Below are 20,490 nucleotides of genomic sequence, written 5' to 3' on the forward strand. Positions count from 1 at the left end.
TGCACGGCAGTCGAGTGGTTAGCGCGTAGACCTCACAGCTAGGAGACCTGAGTTCAATTCCACCCTCGGCCATCTCTGTGTGGAGTTTGCATGTTCTCCCCGTGCATGCGTGGGTTTTCTCCGGGTACTCCGGTTTCCTCCCACATTCCAAAAACATGCTAGGTTAATTAGCGACTCCAAATTGTCCATAGGTATGAATGTGAGTGTGAATGGTTGTTTGTCTATATGTGCCCTGTGATAGGCTGTCCACCAGTCCAGGGTGTACCCCGCCTCTTGCCCGAAGACAGCTGGGATAGGCTTCAGCAACCCCGCGACCCTTGTAAGGATGAGCGGTAGAAAATGAATGAATGAATGAATAATAATAATACAAATTAGTTTCAATGTTTATTCAACGTTGTGTGCCTGCTGGGGTACTACCCTGGTATCAATGATATTATATTACGTTGACTTCAATCATCTGCGCCTTGAAGTATGATAAATGTCTGAGTTGTCTGTGGAAACAGAAGTAGGCAAAGGATGAACATTTTCAGACGTTGCAAGTCCTTCATTATTCATTTTCAACGCTAGAGAAATCTCATTTTTTGCCTCTTTTCTTTTTCGAGCGTAAACCGCATCGAGCTGACTGACTGACTTGACTTGCGTGTAAATGTCAGCCAGTGGAAAACATGAGAGAATGTGGCTTTCCGTATCTGTTTTGAGATCACACCAATATGACATCATGACAAACGTTGAGGTGAAATACTGTTTTGTTTTTTTTTCTCACAGCATGGAAAATGTGACTGATGCTGACGTGGTAGTCGCTGGCCCAGAAGAAACGCAAAACCGCTTCCTGTCTCCGACAAGGTACAGAGTCAATGTCACATTTTAAGCAACATGAGGAGACATTATATAACCTTGGAAAAGCCGTTATCATACATCGATGCAGTTAGCAAACACACAAGGGGGCTGAATGAATTTCAAATGAACGTGTTTACTCATTTCTGATCAACAAGCTTGCAATACTTTATCATATCTGGCCAACCACTGCATCAATACCGAGGATATTAGGGACATATGAGGGCACAGATGGGCCGACTGCAAAGCCAACAGCTTGAAAAGCAACATGTCCACCAAAAGACTCTGCCAAAGACGCAACAGCCTGTCGCCCCGATGCTCCCTTACTGTACATCCACAGTGAAACTTGTCTTATAGGACTTGAAAGTCTAAATCAGGGGTCTCAAACTCAATTTACCTGGTGGCCACTGGAGTTAGGGTCTGGGCAAGGCTGGGCCGCATCAGGTTTTCCAAAAAAAAAAAAAACGCATTTATTAAAAACAGAAAAATATACAAACTTTTTCAGTGCTTTGGTTCCGATTTTCTACAATAAAAGCTCTGATAAAACATTCCACTGTTCTCAAATATTCATTCATTCATTCATTTTCTACCGCTTTTCCTCACGAGGGTCGCGGGGGGTGCTGGAGCCTATCCCAGCTGTCTTCGGGCGTAAGGCGGGGTACACCCTAGACTGGTCGCCAGCCAATCACAGGGCACACATAGACAAACAACCATTCACACTCACATTCATACCTATGGACAATTTGCAGTAGCCAATTAACCTAGCATGTTTTTGGAATGTGGGAGGAAACCGGAGTACCCGGAGAAAACCCACGCATGCACGGGGAGAACATGCAAACTCCACACAGAGATGCCCGAGGGTGGAATTGAACCCTGGTCTCCTAGCTGTGAGGTCTGTGCGCTAACCCCTAGACCACTGTGCCGCCCTAACAGCCTTCAAGTTATTTCCTTTAAACTTAAATAGCCAAAAACTTACCACTTCCACACGGATAGGGAGGATAACTATTAACAGTTATTTAACCTTTAACATGAACATTAATCAAACGTAATAATTTTTTCTGGGTACATGATACCATACAGCATCCATATCAAGCTTGTGCGGGCCGCACTAACATTAAACTTTCATATCAAGGCGGGGGCCTCAAACTAGTGTCCTGCGGGACACATTTGGCCCGCGGGCCGCGTGTTTGAGACCTTTGGTCTAAATCTCGACATTTTTCATTTCGATACTGTTTGATACTTTTTTGTAAAACAAAAACAAACAGACAAAAAAACACACTATATTAGGAAAGCAGGAAGTGAACAAATGTAACAGTTACAAGTACCAGACGGAGGGGTAGGATTTAATAAGCTTTGCTTCTTCCTACTCCTTTTGGACATGTGGAACTGTGAACTGATTATGGGATGCATTCAATTGTAATCTGATGCATGTTCAAATGAAATTAAACCATTACCATTACCATATAGAGTCACAGACTAGCATTGGGGAAAGTCACACTATCACCAAGTACTTCCTGAAGTGGCTATTATCTCATCATTGTATCAATACTGTACCGACTGTACCAAATAACCAGTGTAGAATACTCCATAATGGTTTTAGGGCTGAAACGGGCCACAACCGAGCCAGGCAAATCTAATCTAATGATTCCAATTATTGTAAATGTTCATCCAAAAGAGCCATTGATACGAGTGTATCAATTCGTCCCGATTCGCCGTTGGAACGTAAAGCCTGGAAAAGGCAGGGAATTTATTCTGCTATTATTTACTGGCTTTCACTGGTGGTTACATAACAACACAGAGTGCATTTATCTGCTTCTCTTCATCCACGTCTAAAGCCCGTCCCTTTGACAACCCCCTTGACGATGATTATAAAAATGTGAAGGTTGTGGAATAATCTTCATGCAGTTTTCAAGTACGTCCGCTCTCGGCGCCGCGTGACACATCGCAGATAGAAGCGGGTTTATACCTCACCATAACATCTCAACTTATAACAAACCTATTTAGTTGAGCAGGCCTGCCGGGTATTATTCATTCACGTTGGCATGTCCCCTAAACCGAGGGGGAGGGCTGAATCATCCTCGTGGTCACCTAGCAACTAGTAAATATTGTCCAGTTAATGATCAGAAATTGTAAACTTAAGCATATAGTGTAGAATTATTGCGCATAAATACAGCCACCGTTGTTGATCGGTGGCCATGTGTGCACTGGATATCTTAATTTCATGCTTCATTTATGATGAAATGTGAGATAATGATCTCCAGAACAGCAAATATTGTCATTGTGCCTGCGGTGGGAGCCCAGTTTAGTCGTGACCTTCTCCCAGAATGGAAGCATATCACACACACGGATGAATTTGAGGGGATTGGATGATGTGGAGTGATATTTATACCCGCAGTAAGCGCATGTTTATAAACAAGAAGGTTTATAGCAGGGGTCTCAAACTCAATTTACTTGGGGGCCACTGGAGCTCGGGTCTGGATGAGACTGGGCCGCATCAGGTTTTCCAAAAAAAAAAAAAAACGCATTTATTAAAAACAAAAAAATTTAAAAAACTTCGCTTTGGTTCCAATTTTCTACAATAAAAGCTCTGATAAAACATGCCACTGTTCTCAAATATCTTACTTTAAATTTTTGTACACAAAATAAGATGAAAAATAAATAAACAAATCAAGAATAAAGAAAATCAATCAATCAGTAATAAATAAATAAATATAATAATAATAATAATAAAACGGAAAATAATAAAAACTCAAGAAACCACATATAGTTGGTGGGTAGACAAATTATTTTTTTCAGATTAAAATGAACAAAGCATTATTAGAGCCCTGTAGACATGACAAAACACGACTATAGTCACATTTATACTCTTTTTATTTACAACATATTGCGCAACTGCAGGGTCTTGAGACACATGCTAACTCGCAAACTAGAGAGCTAGCTACCCAAACAGTAGCCTTCAAGTTATTTCCTTTAAACTTAAATAGCCAAAAACTTACCACTTCCACACGGATAGGGAGGATAACTATTAACAGTTATTTAACCTTTAACATGAACATTAATCAAACGTAATAATTTTTTCTGGGTACATGATACCATACAGCATCCATATCAAACTTGCGTGGGCCGCACTAACATTAAACTTTCATATCAAGGCGGGGGCCTCAAACTAGTGTCCTGCGGGCCACATTTGGCCCGCGGGCCGCGTCTTTGAGACCCCTGGTTTATAGCAAATTTCACCCGCAAGCCGAACGAGAGGCTCATGAGAAATACTTGGCCCGACCCCGCCCCCTTCCATCTCTGACCCAAACATAGCACTTAAATATAAATAACAATGACTCCCTAAGCCTGTTGCTAATCACGGCTAAACAGCAACTGTTTCTAGGACATGGGGTCACCTGTTGCATGTGTGGGAGCGTGGGACTGTCCCAATGGGGAATAATTCTAACTGTAAAAATGTCATACAACCTGCTATATGTGCTTGTGTCCCTTTTTTCAGGAGCACTTTGTAAACAACAGACCACATCAAATAACCAAATTAATTTAAAAAAATCAAGCTACCAAGCTAAACCATCAAAAGGTTGGTTCAAGCCATGATGCCAGGTTGTATTTTAAGTTTCAATGAAATACTTTGGAAAGAACGGTCGGGCCGTATTTAAACACTTGGCGGACAGAATCTGGCCCCCGGGCCATAGTTTGCCCACCCCTGACCTAGCATGTTTTTGGAATGCAGGAGGAAACCGGAGTCCACGGAGAAAACCCACACATGCACAGGGAGAACATGAAATCGATGGAATCAAACTCGGGTCTTCTCGCTGTGCGCGCTAATCGTTCGCACGCCGCGCAGCCCCTTCTTACTCATTCATTCATTCATTCATGGAGTCGCTAATTAACCTAGCATGTTTTTGGAATGTGGGAGGAAACCGGAGTTACCCGGACATGCAACTCCACACAGAGATAGCCGAGGGCGGAATTGACATCGGGTCTCCTAGCTGTGAGGCCTGTGCGCTAACCGCTCGTCCACCGTGCAGCCCCTTCTTACTCATTCATTCATTCATTTTCTACCGCTTATCCACACGAGGATAAGTCGCGGGCGTGCTGGAGCCTATCCCATCTGTCTTCGGGATGGGCGAGAGGCGGGGTACACCCTGGACTGGTGGCCAGCCAATCACAGGGCACATATAGACAAACAACCATTCACACTCACATTCATACCTATGGACAATTTGGAGTCGCTAATTAACCTAGCATGTTTTTGGAATGTGGGAAGGAAACCGGAGTACCCGGACATGCAAACTCCACACAGAGATAGCCGAGGGTGGAATTGAACTCGGGTCTCCTAGCTGTGAGGCCTGTGCGCTAACCGCTCGTCCACCGTGCAGCCCCTTCTTACTATTAAGTCCAATTACCAGGAAGCGTAATGTTGTGTGTTTATGTACAGTACATGTAAACGCGCTATCATGAGCCATCAATCACTGAAGTGTACATCCTCGCTCCATGCTTGTCCTTTCCATTTGCTGTCACGACTATGAAAGGTTAGCCTGCCGTTAATGGTGAGTTCAAATGTCAGTCTATTGACTTTACACATGAAGAACGGTTTACTAGTCATGCATGTACAGTAGTATGGGGGGGGGGTGCTTGAGATTCATGGAACGAAAATGAAATGATGACAAGTTGTGTAATTACATTTTTGATCTTATTATTGAGCATGACATCTTATTTTTGTCTTTGACACAATCTATTTTGGCATATGTTAAAAAAAAATTCACATAAATGGGATTGAGGTATTTATTACTTCTGAGGCACATCCTGTTTGTGATTTAATATTCATTTTATTCAGTGATAATTATCACAGTTCATACTTCATTCATTCATTCATTCTTTCATTTCAAATAATGGTTCTTTTAGCGTTGGGACACTATGGACAGATTCCAGCCAGGCAATCCTTTTATTTATTCATTCCTCACAAGGGTCGCAGGGGATGCTGGAGCCTATCCCAGCTGTCTTGGGGCGAGAGGCGGGGTACACCCTGGACTGGTGGCCAGCCAATCACAGGGCACATATAGAAAAACAACCATTCACACTCACATTCATACCTATGGACAATTTGGAGTCGCTAATTAACCTAGCATGTTTTTTTGGAATGTGGGAGGAAACCGGAGTACCCGGAGAAAACAAACCCACGTGTGCACAGGGAGAACATGCAAACTCCACACAGAGATGGCCGAGGGTGGAATTGAACCCTGGTCTCCTAGCTGTGAGGTCTGCGCGCTAACCACTCGACTACCGTGCAGCCCAGTTCATACTTTTCAAGTCTAAATCAAATCACCTAACTACTAAAATGCTCTTATCTCTCGACACATGAAAGCTAACGACGTCATTAACGACCCCACAAAAGCAAAGAAAATGGAAAAGGCAAACAGACAGAAGAAAGAGAGAGAGATGTGTCACTTGGTGATGTCACCCGTCCCGAGCGTCCACTGTGACAGAGACACGGCGGCAACGGCCTGAGTCAGAGGATGACATCAACGCTACAAGCTGTCAGACAGGTCGTGAAAGGCCTTTTGTCCCGTGCTCCCATTGTCCGACGGTTAATGCTGTCATTCAGGCCGCCACCGGCCTTAACATTTGTTAATCTGACCTAACACACAGATAGCTACACACAAGACAAAGACACACAAACAGCACATTTAAAAGCCAGCGTAAACCAAAACCGGGCACAAAAGAAGCGCGCTTTGATTGAGGTCAGGCAATAAAAAGTGACCATTAGACAGATTCACTGAAAGGCTTTAAATGAGCCAATGAGTTTGTGGTGTTGGTCCAACTGCTTCTTCTGCATGTTCGAGTGCGGGTTTTGCCCAAAGTGCAGCTGTTGGGTTATTTTTGCAAATTGTAAATTTACAAAAATGAGGTGTTCATTGAAAGCGGAAGAGTGATTACTATTGTTATTTATCTAACTGACAGTTCTCCTGCAGGGATTAAAATATAATACATATATATATACAATATAAAAATATATAATATTAAAAAAATAATAATTCTGACGCTTGTTTCCCATATTGTAGTATAAATATAAATATAGATTTTTTTAAGCAAAGAAGTCAAAGATTATATATTTTTCGAGATTTAATTTTTTTGCAATCAATTAATGATTTTGCCTTTAATTCTATTAAAAATACAAGTAAAAATATTTTAAAAAATATTTGTATTTGCAAACTTATTTATGAGCAATTTTAAAGCAAGACAGTGTAATTATTTGTTTATTGACATTTTTAAGAAAGACACATCAGTATTTTCATGCAATTATGCAGTATTATATTTTTTAAATGTTCCTAAGCCCCCCTAAATAATTTAATATTTTTTATTGATTTTTTTTTTACAAAAAAATCTGACAAATTTCATAATAATAATAATAGAGCAAAAGCAGGCTAATAAGCAAGCCAATAAGCAGGTTAACACTAGCCTATTACTAATAGTAATAATCAGAAGAAGAAGAATGACGATAGTGATAATAATAGACTAATTAATAATATAATAATGATTATAATAATGATATATTATTTGTTGCATGTTTTTTTATCAATTTTTTTTTATATCTACTACATTCATTCATATCCTATGCATCTCCAGGGGGTCTAAGCCCCCCCCCCCCCTTGTCCTAGTGACGCCCCTGACAACAACAATAACATTTGACATAAAAGATAAGGAAAAAGAATAAATAAAAAATACCGATATCAGCCGACACCGATACGTGGTGAAATGAACACATATACAAAAATCTTATCACAATACCAATACCTATATCCATATTTAAATGGACCCGCCCACCCGTACGGCACAGACCACAGTGCTTGTGGGGGTGACAAGCCCACACTTGTTTGTGACTCATATACTTAAAAAGAACTACAAAGGTGGTGGGAGAGTGTCATCTTTACGGGATTTATATCGTACTTTATATCATTATGTCATACTCTGTGTTGGATCCATATATTACAGTACTCTACCAGGAGGCATTTATTGAAGGTGTGGTGTTTATGTACACTAAATGGAGGTACTAGTATTTAAGTTTTAAGTATATCATCTGAGCACTGATGGTATGACCCCACTGATATGTTCGTCAATCCACTGTGTTAAGATTACAACAACAATAATCTTCAAACCGTTGTGGAATTTTAATAATTCATACCATCCTGAAAATTATGTCGTGCTTGTCTTTAATTTGGGAAACTCTCCTTATGCTGTAATTTGCAATGCATTCTCAATCTGGAGGAAAGTCCCGGGATTTAGATTACCACTTATCACACTCAGGCATGCAACAAATTACATGCTTTACAGCCTGAGGTGAGTGCTCTGTTTGAGTCACTCCAAGGACATAATGATGGGGGTAATTAATACCCCCTGCCGCCTAGTGGAGGAGCATTGAACTGCTTTGCCTGTTTCTATACGTCGTTGGTATGAATAGACATTTTTAATGGATCATATTGTCCTGCTGCAGAATCCAAGTTGGTTGTTGTGGGGTCTTTTGTGACCACTTGGATGACTCGTCCCTGCGCTCTTGGGGTCATTTTGGTTGGCTGGGAGGGTTCATCATTGTTTCAGGTTCTCGCCATTTGTGGATAATGGCTCTCACTGTGGTTTGCAGGAGTCCCAATGCTTAATGCACGTTGTTGTGGGGTCTTTTGTGACCTCTTGCGTGAGTTGTACCTGCGCTCTTGGGGTCATTTTGGTTGGTTGGGAAGTTTCATCACTGTTCAATGTTCTGGCAATTTGTGGATAATGGCTCTTGCTGTGGTTTGCAGGAGTCCCAATGCTTTATGCACGTTGTTGTGGGGTCTTTTGTGACCTCTTGTATGAGTTGTACCTGCGCTCTTGGGGTCATTTTGGTTGGCTGGGAAGGTTCACCACTGTTCCATGTTCTCGCCATTTGTGGATAATGGCTCTCGCTCTAGTTTGCAGGAGTCTCAATGCTTTATGGATGTTGTTGTGGAGTCTTTTGTGACCTCTTGCATGAGTCATCCCTGCGCTCTTGGGGTCATTTTGGTTGGTTTGGAAGGTTCACCACTGTTCCATGTTCTGGCCAGTTGTGGATAATAGCTCTTGCTGTGGTTTGCAGGAGTCCCAATGCTTTATGGATGTTGTTGTAGGGTCTTTTGTGACCACTTGCATGAGTTGTCCCTGCGTTCTTGGGGTCATTTTGGTTGGTTGGGAAGGTTCACCACTGTTCCATGTTCTCGCCATTTGTGGAGAATGGCTCTCGCTGTGGTTTGCAGGAGTCCCAACATTTTCTGGATGTTGTTGTGGGGTCTTTTGTGACTTCTTGGATGAGTCATCCCTGCGTTCTTGGGGTCATTTTGGTTGGCTGGGAAGGTTCACCACTGTTCCATGTTCTCGCCATTTGTGGATAATGGCTCTCGCTCTAGTTTGCAGGAGTCTCAACGCTTTATGGATGTTGTTGTGGAGTCTTTTGTGACCTCTTGCATGAGTCATCCCTGCGCTCTTGGGGTCATTTTGGTTGGTTTGGAAGGTTCACCACTGTTCCATGTTCTGGCCAGTTGTGGATAATAGCTCTTGCTGTGGTTTGCAGGAGTCCCAATGCTTTATGGATGTTGTTGTAGGGTCTTTTGTGACCTCTTGCATGAGTCGTCCCTGCGTTCTTGGGGTCATTTTGGTTGGCTAGGAAAGTTTACCACTGTTCCATGTTCTCGCCATTTGTGGATAATGGCTCTCGCTCTAGTTTGCAGGAGTCTCAACGCTTTATGGATGTTGTTGTAGGGTCTTTTGTGACCTCTTGGATGAGTCGTCCCTGCGTTCTTGGGGTCATTTTGGTTGGCTAGGAAAGTTTACCACTGTTCCATGTTCTAGACATTTGTGGAGAATTGCTCTCGCTGTGGTTTGCAGGAGTCCCAACGTTTTCTGGATGTTGTTGTGGGGTCTTTTGTGACCTCTTGCATGAGTCGTCCCTGCGCTCTTGGGGTTATTTTGGTTGGCTGGGAAGGTTCACCACTGTTCCATGTTCTCGCCATTTGTAGATAATGGCTCTCGTTGTGGTTTGCAGGAGTTCCAACGCTTTATGGATGTTGTTGTGGGGTCTTTCGTGACCTCTTGGATTAGTCGTCCCTGCACTCTTGGGGTCATTTGGTTGGCCTGGAGGGTTCACCACTGTTCCATGTTCTCGAAATTTGTGGAGAATGGCTCTTACTGTGGTTTGCAGGAGTCTCAACACTTTAGGAATGGGTTTTGTAACCTTTTCCAGACTGAGAGATCTCAATTAATCTACTTATCTTACTTAATCTAAATACTTATGTTTTAACAGGGGGTTGGGGGGGGGCGATCACACAGGGCCATGTAGGTTAATCAGGAAGGGGCCAAACAATTTTTCACATCCCGGTATAATAAACACACTATATAACAGGGCTAGGCAAACTGCGGCCCGCAGGCCACATCAGACCCGCCATGTGTCTTGATCCGGCCCACCGGGCATTTCTAAACATGCATATATTCCCACCGCAAGGCATGCTGGGTAGCTGTTTGTTGCAGTTGAACATCCCAGCATGCCTTGAGGGCATTTGTGAATAAAAATTTTAAGTTATGTTTAAGTGTTATGTTTAGCGCTTAGCTGTTGATTTATGTCATGTGTTGTGAGAGAGATTTACTGCAAGTAGTGAGTTTTGCAGGCATGTTCATTATTCTTTGCAGCCACTGCAGAGTGCATATACACAAAGAAAAGGTTTCTAGCGCAGGCCGACCACATCTGCATGTCTTCTCCCCGGAAATCAGCACAGTTTTTACTCCTCCGATACATTATTGAAAGCTATTTTTTGCACTCGGAGAACAAAGGTATTGCGGTTGTCAACTTTCAGCTTCACAGTCGGTAACGGTGGGGATATTTTGGGAATCTTTTGTTTCCTTTCCCCTGAAGTTCCACAAGACATGTCTCCCCTCAAGCAATTTTTTGTCTTTGCATCTGCTGGTGTTGAAAGCGATTTGTTCAAGGGGCCATCATGTTTGGAATATACCAATTATACATGAAATAACCGCACCACAGCAATGCAATTAAGATAAGACGTAATCGTGCTGACTCCTGCTGGATTCTCATCAGTTGGATTCCGTTTCCTGGTTTGATCTTCAGTCGTGTCTTCAAGAAGATTCTGACAGCAGCCTTGTGTTTTCCTCTTTTTTTTTTTCTTTTTTTTTTGCACGTGCAGAGCTGGCAAACAAATCAGTATGTTAAGCCCCAGTTGCAAGGCTAAATGAACACATTTTCACCCTCCATATCTCTTGTAGCACCCCACATTCTCTCGGCGAACCCGACTTCAAATGTCTTGCAGTTGCTAAGATGTTGTGCCGCCGCCGTGTAAGACTGGATTTTTGGTCACAAATCCTCTGAGCCACCCAGGCGAGACTCTGAGTACCAACTGTTTTTTCCCGATGTGGGTAGAGAACGAGGAACTGTACAAGGTGGAAGGAGAATTTAATTCATGTCCGCTGGACACAGTCAGGACCTTTCTATAGGCCCAACAATGAATGATTGACTGACTCCACCATGTTTCAGCCAGTGGCGTCATTAGGCCTATTTTAGGGGGGCTTCAGTACTATCTAACTGACAGTTCTCCTGCAGGGATTAAAATATAATACATATGTATATATATTTATATACACAATGTAAAAATAAATAATATTTAAAAAATTAAAATAATAATTCTGACGCTTGTTTCCTATATTGTAGTATAAATATAAATATAGATTATTTTAAGCAAAGAAATCAGACAGAAGGAGGAAAAGATGCTATATTTTTTCAAGATTTAATTTTTTGCGATCAATTAATGATTTTGCCTTTAATTCTATTATTAGATTATTATTATTATATTTGTATAAGCAAACTTATTTATGAACAATTTTAATGCAAGACAGTGTAATTATTTGTAGATTGACATTTTTAAGAAAGACACATCAGTATTTTCATGCAATTATGCAGTAGTATATTTTTAAAATGTTCTTAAGCCCCCCCTAAATAATTTTATATTTTTTTTTTACAAAAAACATCTCTGACAAATTTCATAACAGGGCAAAAGCAGGCTAATAAGCAAGCCAATAAGCAGGCTAATACTAGCCTACTACTACTGGTAGTAGTAGTAGTAATAATCAGAAAAAGAATAAATAATAGGCTAATTAATAATATAATAATGATTATTATATAATTGATCACTGTTGATTTTTTTTTTTAACAAAAAAATCTCTGACAAATTTTATATAATAGGGTAAAAGCAGGCTAATAAGCAAGCCAATAAGCAGGCTAATACTAGCCTACTACTACTGGTAGTAGTATTAATAATCAGAAGAAGAATGATGATAGTAATAATAATAGGCTAATTAAAAATATAATAATAATAATTATTATTATTATATAATTGGGGCGGCACGGCGGTCTAGTGATTAGCGCGCAGACCTCACAGCTAGGAGACCAGGGTTCAATTCCGCCCTCGGCTATCTCTGTGTGGAGTTTGCATGTCCGGGTACTCCGGTTTCCTCCCACATTCCAAAAACATGCTAGGTTAATTGACCACTCCAAATTGTCCATAGGTATGAATGTGAGTGTGAATGGTTGTTTGTCTATATGTGTCCTGTGATTGGCTGGCCACCAGTCCAGGGTGTACCCCGCCTCTCGCCTGAAGGCGGCTGGGATGGGCTCCAGCACCCCCCGCGACCCTCGTGAGGAAAAAGCGGTAGAAAATGAATGAATGTAAAAACCAGTCCTGTTTTGAGGGTTTTCTAATTGTTGCCACTGAAGTGCACCTGTTGTTAATTCCATGAACACCAATACAGCTGAAATTAATTAACGAGGCCCTCAGCTGCTTAACCAACCAGAAAATTATCAGACAAGTTTAATTCAATTCATGCCAGGCCCAATAAAAAAACGTGTTCCTTTAATTTTTGTTAACAGTGTAGTTATTTGTGCGAACCAAGGGCGACAATCAAAAGTGTCAGTGTAATTTGGTAATCAATATTATCACATACTACAGTATTAATTGGCCCTGTACCCTAGAAACCGCCCATGAATGATACGGGAAAAGGCCGAAATGATACTGTGTCAAAGCCCAGGGCAGTGATACTGATCAAATATAGAGTTTAACCATGTCCAGTATCAGCCCCCGTAGCTGTCCACTCAGAGCGTGCTGCTCTGGTATCGTGCCCGTGAAACAACCAATCAGAGAACAGCGCACGAGTTAGTGTCTCGTGCTTCTCCAGTCACCAAAAAAAACCAAACTTGATTAATGGAACTTTAATTGTCAGACATTGATAAGATAAGACTGTTGATAAAATATTATTGTTGAAATATTTTTGCAATTATTGTGTTTACACTGTTTAGATATAATACATGTAATAAACTGAACATTTTCTGGAAACAAAATGGTCTTTTGATTAAATAGTACGTGATAATAAGCTCATGATTAAATAGTATGTGATAATAAGATCATCACATGGTTTGTCTGGTATCAGGCCCAGTATCATGCCCCCAAGTGTCAGTGCTGATACTGACAATTGATACTGATACTGACAATTGTATCACCTATAATTAGCGTGAATTTCTGTGAAGTCAAGCATGGAACAATCTACAGGGGGGTGACTGTTTGGACTTCTCAAAAGGACATGAAACTTGTATTCCCAGATCTCTTTGGCAGCTGTGTCTATGGTAAGGCAATTGCTCTGGGCTTTTGGTTTATGTAATGACTGCAACGCAACACACACACACACAGCCACGCCAACATTGTGGCAGGCCGAATCAAGTAAGCAGAATCATTACAAAACACTTCCATTTATTAAATTGGCATCCTGCTCCGTGCAGACTTTTTTATAATACAAAAGACCAACGCGGTCATCTACATGATGACGTTACACTGGAAGATAGTCAACCATAATTTTACAGTGCGCTAAATATTAGCACATTTATTATGCGGCTTGACCCACCATTTCATCAGCGTGTCCTAAAAAGCTTTCATTTTAATTCGTATCCACACAATAGGAGCCTCCTGTCAACAATCCGCCATGCTAATCCAAATTAAAGCACGCTGGATTCTTGAGAGGTCTGTGTTGGTTGAGTAATCTGTCATGACAACAGAGCTGACGGAGAGGCTATGTGTGTGTGTGTGTGTGTGTGTATACCAATGGTGCGGCAAAAGTCAACCGAGGACAGAGGAAGACTTCCAATTAAATGCTCCAAAAAAACATAAAATACACATGAATGCTGGCTCTGAGCTAAATTTGTGTTGTGTCCAGAAAAGGCTGTCATATCCGCCACACATTGAGGTAAAACATGGAACAAGGGCGCCACGCAGTGGACAGAGAGGATACTACCTGATATTGTTCCCAAATGGGTAAGAAAAAAAAGTCAAAAAGTTCTTCAGGTTCTGTCACGTCACCTTTGACTATTTTGGGGAGCAGAATATGTGAGTTGTATATCTGCAAGGACAAACATAATGAGAAAAATTACTGGAGTTATTTGTCAAATTCTCAAATTTATAATGTTTTAATTTTACTTTAAATATACAATAATAAATTAGGCTGATTTAGTTGCATTATATTGTCATGTATGTTAAAAATGTTTAAGGTTTTTACTGGAACCCGGGAACAAAACTTCTTTCAGATCAGTCTTAGAGACAGCTACCATCCTATTTTAATATCCCCTGATGTGAAAATGGTTCATCAATATTTCATGAAGCATCGGATTCTTTTTTTTTTTTTTTTTTGAGGGGGTAAATGAATAATATATCAAAATGCTGGGAGATGCAACACTGACATATAGTGACTTTGTGTAAACATTTCCTGCATTATTTAACTGACAGCATATACAGTACTTGAAAAAAAGGAAATAACTTGAAGGCTACCGTTTAGGTCGCTAGCTCTCTAGTTTGCGAGTTAGCATGTGTCTCAAGACCCTGCAGTTGCGCAATATGTTGTAAATAAAAAGAGTATAAATGTGACTAGTCGTGTTTTGTCATGTCTACAGGGCTCTAATAATGCTTTGTTCATTTTAACCTGAAAAAAATAATTTGTCTACCCACCAACTATATGTGGTTTCTTAAGTTTTTATTATTTGCCGTTTTATTATTATTATTATATTTATTTATTACTGATTGATTGATTTTCTTTATTCTTGATGTGTTTATTTATTTTTCATCTTATTTTGTGTAGAAAAATAAAAAGTAAGATATTTGAGAACAGTGGAATGTTTTATCAGAGGTTTTCTTGTAGAAAATTGGAACCAAAGCAAAGTTTTTTTAAATTTTTTTGTTTTTAATAAATGTGTTTGTTTTTTTTTGGGAAAACCTGATGCGGCCCAGTCTCACCCAGACCCGAGCTCCAGTGGCCCCCAAGTAAATTGAGTTTGAGACCCCTGACCTACAGTATATGTATATTCACCAGGCATAATAAAGTATTATGTATTACAAATATTTTCATACTTTTTATAGCATAACCTAAAACTAAATTGTTTGTGTGTAAAACTGAAGTGAATGAAATGTAAGTAGGCAAGATTTTTGCCTGTGGCTAATTTCCATTATTTTGCCACTGAGGGAATGCTTTATTTTAATAAGAAATAAACCGTACCTGGACAGAGGATTTTGGTTAATGATGCTTTCACTTGCATCAACTGAGGTCTTTGCTCGGCATCTTCAGTTGCATGAAACCTTGTGAAGTGCAGTGCAGGCCACCAGCCTTTTCTTGCAGCCATCTTCTCAGCAACAACCTCTGTCCAGTCGTCACTGTTTCCACACACACACACACACACACTGACATGAATGACTTTGAAATATTAGCAGTGAAGAATAGTCTAAAAGCATATACATACTGTAATTGCAATTTATCGATAACAGATTTTAATCCACCCCATACGTTCACGTTTGTCCTCCAACAGGCGTAGTCCAGCATATCAAGGAAGACCCCCAAGGCCTTCTTTGTGTGGCTTTTTTTCTCTAAGAAAACACAAAGGGACAATGGAGGATGCACATAATAGTCAATTTTCCAATTGTGGGCTGCACGTCGGTCGAGTGTTTAGCGCGCAGACCTCACAGCTAGAAAACCAGGGTTCGATTCCACCCTCAGCTATCTGTGTGTAGTTTGCATGTTCTCCCCGTGCATGCGTGAGTTTTCTCCGGGTACTCCGGTTTAGTCGGTACATTCCAAAAAAACATGCTAGGTTAATTGGCGACTCCAAATTGTCCATAGGTATGAATGTGAGTGTGAATGGTTGTTTGTCTGTGATTGGCTGGCCACCATCAGTCGCCTGAAGACAGCTGGGATAGGCTCCAGCACCCCCCGCGACCCTCGTGAGCGTAAAAAATGAATGAATGAATGCATGAAAATGATTGATGATATTACATAATATTGTCATTTTATGTTTACACCATGATTATCCCGCAAGTTATGCATGGAGCAGACAGTGAAGGCAACATGTGCACACAGTCGACAGCATCAGCATTTTTTTTGTGGTACCTTAGCTTTTGTTGTAAATTATGTTTTTATTTTAGAACCCCCCCCCCCCTTGAGAGTGGCAATCATGTGACATTTTTCCACATTTAAAGAGTTTTTTTTCCTGTTTATGTCGAATTTACCTGAGCCCAGCAGAAAGGAACTGTACTCCAACATCAGCTCATGGCTTGGGACTAACTTATGGAGGATCTAAAAACAGGAGAAATTAAGAAAGAATAGTAAGAGTTGTGTGTTGCACCCTAAAAAAAAATGTTTCGGCTCTCATCACAGCCATCGCATGTTGATGTACTGTACCTTCAAAACTTTCATCAACTTGCTCTTTGAGGCGTTGTGTCTTTGCAAATATCGATACAGATAGGCGTGCGCGTTTGGGTTACTTGGGAAGGTGTTGTCATACGCGTAGTCTTGCAAGACTTGCTCTGCCTCTTGGTGATCCTCATTGAATTCCAGCATCTTTTGAAATAAAGACAACAATTATGTTTTTTCATGAATTTGGACTTAAAGTGCACAGTACATGCAAATCCTGGTTAAAAAGAAGCCAACATGTATATGTTTTAGTACTAATAAGATATATATTCATTCATTTTCTACCGCTTTTCCTCACGAGGGTCACGGGGGTGCTGGAGCCTATCCCAGCTGTCTTCGGGCGTGAGGCGGGGTACACCCTGGACTGGTCGCCAGCCAATCACAGGGCACATATAGACAAACAACCATTCACACTCACATTCTTACCTATGGACAATTTGGAGTCGCTAATTAACCTAGCATGTTTTTGGAATGTGGGAGGAAACCGGAGTACCCCGAGAAAACCCACGCATGCACGGGGAGAACATGCAAACTCCACACAGAGATGGCCGAGGGTGGAATTGAACCCTGGTCTCCTAGCTGTGAGGTCTGCCCGCTAACCACTAGACCGCCGTGCCGCCCAAGATATATATTTTATATATTTTTTTCCCTTTGTGGCGCTGGTCTTGAGTCAATTTGTGTGAATAATGTTTTTTTACTTGTATGACGAGGTTTTTTTTTAACAGTCCCACACTGTGCTCCTTCATTTAGGAGTCTAGTTTGGAGTTGTTGTTTTTTTTCTCCCGCCCCTCTCCTAGTGTTGCCCCCCCCCCCTTCTTCGCCCAATCATCCCGTCCTGTCACCCCTTGTCTCACTGCATCGTATATTGTATATGTATGGATGGATGATTGCACTATTTCGCTTGTACTCCTGTATAAGTGACAAGAATAAAGGACTACTACATATACCTCAACATAACTCAGTATGAAGGTATCCCAGACGCCAGGATATTTCAAAATCTCCTTAAGATTGACTGATGCTTGTCTGAAATAGTTCTGTAGTTCTTGATTGCACTGGGGATCAGTTAAATCTTAAAAAAAAAAAATACAAAAACAACATGTTAGATACAAGAAGAAATTTGATTTTGTACCACTCGATCATCTGTAGGTGGCAGTGTTTCACCATATGCCCAATGGAAGTGTTACATACAGTACAAAACATCTAATGGAGGGTTAACCAGTGTATTGCCTTACTGGTGCTGCTGTGTGTGTTTTTCTTGTCGCTCCAGATGATAAAATCAAGCAAACTCTTATAAGCCTGGATGAGTTTTGTCATCTGAATCTGACACGCCGACTCTTTCCCGTGCCGCCAACTTTCAGCAACGGCCAAGTGACGCTTTGCGTTCTCCATTTGGTCGTGCAGCATGAGGTGGAAGGAATGTTCCAGACAGATCTGAAACCGTGAAACGGTGAAGATGTAAAACAGGGATATGCACACAGTTGTGTGTTGTTCATGTACCATCAGGTAATGTTTCACTCCGGAATGTTTCATTCGCTCATAGATGACGTTGTAGTCATCCATCTTTGAGTTGGGGTGATGGTGAAGGATTTCTGTGCTCATTCTCCAGATTATCTGAAAAGCAAAAGACACATTATTATTGGTCTTAAAGCTTAATAACCACATTACAGGTAGTTAATACAATTTCCTTTCCGAGAGTATGATTTAATGCCTAAATTATAGCTAAATGTACTCCTACCTCTTTGTAATGGTGTCCCGAGCCAGCTGTGGTGTCTTCTATCATTTGGGGATACCATGCCATATATTCTGCTGCCTCTCGCCATCTGTGATGGAGCATCGCCTCTCTGATCCTCTCCAGACAAATCCTTGTGGATCGGTGAAAGCCTGTTTCCCTTTTTGTCTCTGAAGGTGCAATTTAAAAACAATGCTATTACAATTGTTAATGTTTTTACAATTACAATCTTGTTCTGTATGTACTCACCCACAACAAATGAATCGGCCAGTGGAAGCCTCGGCTTTTTCCTTTCTTTTGCCGACCCATTGTCAGGAGAATCACTGCCATGTTCTAACTGTGTCGGAAGACAAAGTTCGTGTTCTAGATCGTCCATTGTCATCAACTATTATCACCTTCTTAGATGCTTAGAGTAGCAGTTCCACCTGAGAGAACAAAATTGCTGTCGCATAAAACTACAAGAATGCTCATAATAGAAAAAATACACTAAAATGTAAAAGAAAATGCAAACATGTTAAATAAATAACATGCCAATGCTAGCCACCATCATCATCAGAAGAGGCAAAGTTGGTGTGTTTTTGTTTCGAAACATAGCTGAAATAACTCCTATCCGTATCAAGTAATAAAAGCTCTTTGGTTTAGTCGGTGTAATTAAAGTTTAGAAACTTAAAGGTTACTTAAAATATGCCTTGTATCCCTCGCGTTGAAGACATATTCCACATGTGTTTTGCTGTTATGAGCCAGAGTCTTCTTCTGATATGTTTGTAAGGCGGGCAAGATTACATTACAACTCGATGCTGCCCCCTACAGGTCGCGCCTGGAAGCGGTATGTGAAAATGTGCAATATGTTTTGTATAGCATTTGTCCAGTTTGCTCCCAAAACAACTTCCTCGTGCTAACAGTTGTTTATTGTACCATGCAATATTTCTAACAAAATGATTATTATTGTGGCTAAATATTTTTGTATTTTATATAAATATTTTTTTTTGTGCTAAAATTACTACCAAATGAGAAAACATGAGCCAAACATTGTTAAACAAACAAACAAACAAAAAAAAGTAGAGAGAAAAGTCATGGGAAGAAGATAAATGTTGAAATGATACAGATATAACTAATAATAATATTCCATAAAAATCTAAAAAAAGAAAAATAAATGAAAATAACCCCTGCAACAAACGTTTGGACTTAAAGGATAAAGGACAAACATCTATAATAAAAAAACGATTCCTACATAATAACCAGCACCGAATGATGCAGTATCGTCCTTGTACGTGTTGTTATCGCTGCAGCAGTGTGTTTCTCATAGATATGAGCAAACAGAAGCAGACCAAATGAATCCTGGAAGCCGTGCAGTGTAAACGAAACGGAGCCGTGTTGCCGGATCTGATGTGCTGACGTGTCGCCTCCCCGCTCCCACCTCAGTCGGCCAAGTGCTCATATGCCCCTTCCAGTAAGCCGAACCAAGCCAGCATGGCAGCCAAACACTTTTACCGAAACGGCTTTTTATTACTATTATTTAATTTTATCTCAACCGCAGCCTTGGAGAAGCGATTCTCCGATTTGAAGAGATGTGCGGACGAGGAGTGCAGCAGTAAGTTAACCATCAAGCTTTAGGGATGCAGCTTCCTTCCTCCATCCCTGCGCTGCTAGCCATAAACTACGCCTTATCGCATGACCTGTTGCCCGTCGATATTTGTAGGAGAGATAACCCAGAGTTGTGTTTTTTTTTCTATCTCAGCGACAACTTGACTATTATTGACCAGTTTGCCAACGTTGGCTGAGTGAAGGTCATTGGCCGGTTGCCTGGCAGCTTTCGGCCTGCTTTTAATGGCCGGGTTGTGCTAGCTGCACTTAGCAGCTAATTAGCCACCGGCCAGTCATGTTGACAAAAAAATACCCCCTGAAACAATAGCTAACAGCAGCTAGCATTAGCAACAGCTTTGTAAACAACAGCTAACATTAGCATACACATTGTTAGCCATGTCGCCAAGCAACCTAGTGTTGACTTTTGCGTTTATTTGTTGTTATTCATTAGCTAAGCTAGCTAAACACAACCACAGAGGAAGCTATTCAGGGGAGGGGGCTATGTAGAAATCAGGGTGTCGTTTGAGGTTTTGTGTTAATGTTTGATTATTATT

General features: G+C 40.9%; 2 protein-coding genes across 10 annotated transcripts in view; one reads left to right on the plus strand and one right to left on the minus strand.

Moving 5' to 3' along the window:
• Positions 1-20,490, plus strand: part of mia3 (MIA SH3 domain ER export factor 3) — a 140,238-nt gene that overhangs the window by 102,657 nt on the left and 17,091 nt on the right. The window contains exons 1-2 of one of the 6 annotated variants that reach the window (XM_058080597.1): positions 19,695-19,802; positions 19,890-19,943. In XM_058080597.1, the coding sequence (XP_057936580.1) occupies position 19,943 (1 nt within the window). In that variant the 5' untranslated portion in view covers positions 19,695-19,802; positions 19,890-19,942. Of the gene's footprint in view, positions 1-765; positions 844-19,688; positions 19,944-20,490 lie in introns of those variants that run through there. The other 5 variants (XM_058080769.1, XM_058080518.1, XM_058080359.1 and 2 more) reach the window with 5 other exon arrangements.
• Positions 13,630-19,121, minus strand: taf1a (TATA box binding protein (TBP)-associated factor, RNA polymerase I, A). Of its 4 annotated transcripts, none has more exons than XM_058081078.1 (11): positions 19,030-19,101; positions 18,602-18,777; positions 18,359-18,522; positions 18,121-18,234; positions 17,856-18,054; positions 17,571-17,692; positions 16,612-16,770; positions 16,440-16,506; positions 15,677-15,800; positions 15,436-15,590; positions 13,630-14,289 (listed from the first exon to the last, which is right to left on the minus strand). In XM_058081078.1, exons 2-11 carry the CDS (start codon positions 18,732-18,734, stop codon positions 14,246-14,248), a joined length of 1,281 nt encoding a protein of 426 aa, XP_057937061.1. In that variant the 5' UTR covers positions 18,735-18,777; positions 19,030-19,101; the 3' UTR covers positions 13,630-14,245. The 4 variants fall into 4 exon arrangements, with proteins under 4 accessions (XP_057937061.1, XP_057937070.1, XP_057937009.1 ...); XM_058081087.1 differs by having other exon boundaries at positions 18,602-18,689; positions 19,030-19,098; XM_058081026.1 differs by having other exon boundaries at positions 18,602-19,119.

This window comes from Doryrhamphus excisus, chromosome 1, assembly GCF_030265055.1.
Source record: "Doryrhamphus excisus isolate RoL2022-K1 chromosome 1, RoL_Dexc_1.0, whole genome shotgun sequence".
Classification (NCBI taxonomy): Eukaryota; Metazoa; Chordata; class Actinopteri; order Syngnathiformes; family Syngnathidae; genus Doryrhamphus; species Doryrhamphus excisus.

Excerpts from the sequence above, each read along its gene's own strand:
- taf1a (XM_058081026.1), bottom strand. The coding sequence starts at position 18,734 with ATGACAATGGACGATCTAGAACACGAACTTTGTCTTCCGACACAGTTA. Across the intron at positions 15,801-16,439 it reads TTCCTTTCTGCTGGGCTCAG|AGAAAAAAAGCCACACAAAG; the intron begins GTAAATTCGACA and ends GTGTTTTCTTAG. Across the intron at positions 15,591-15,676 it reads ATCGATAAATTGCAATTACA|TGACGACTGGACAGAGGTTG; the intron begins GTATGTATATGC and ends GTGTGGAAACAG.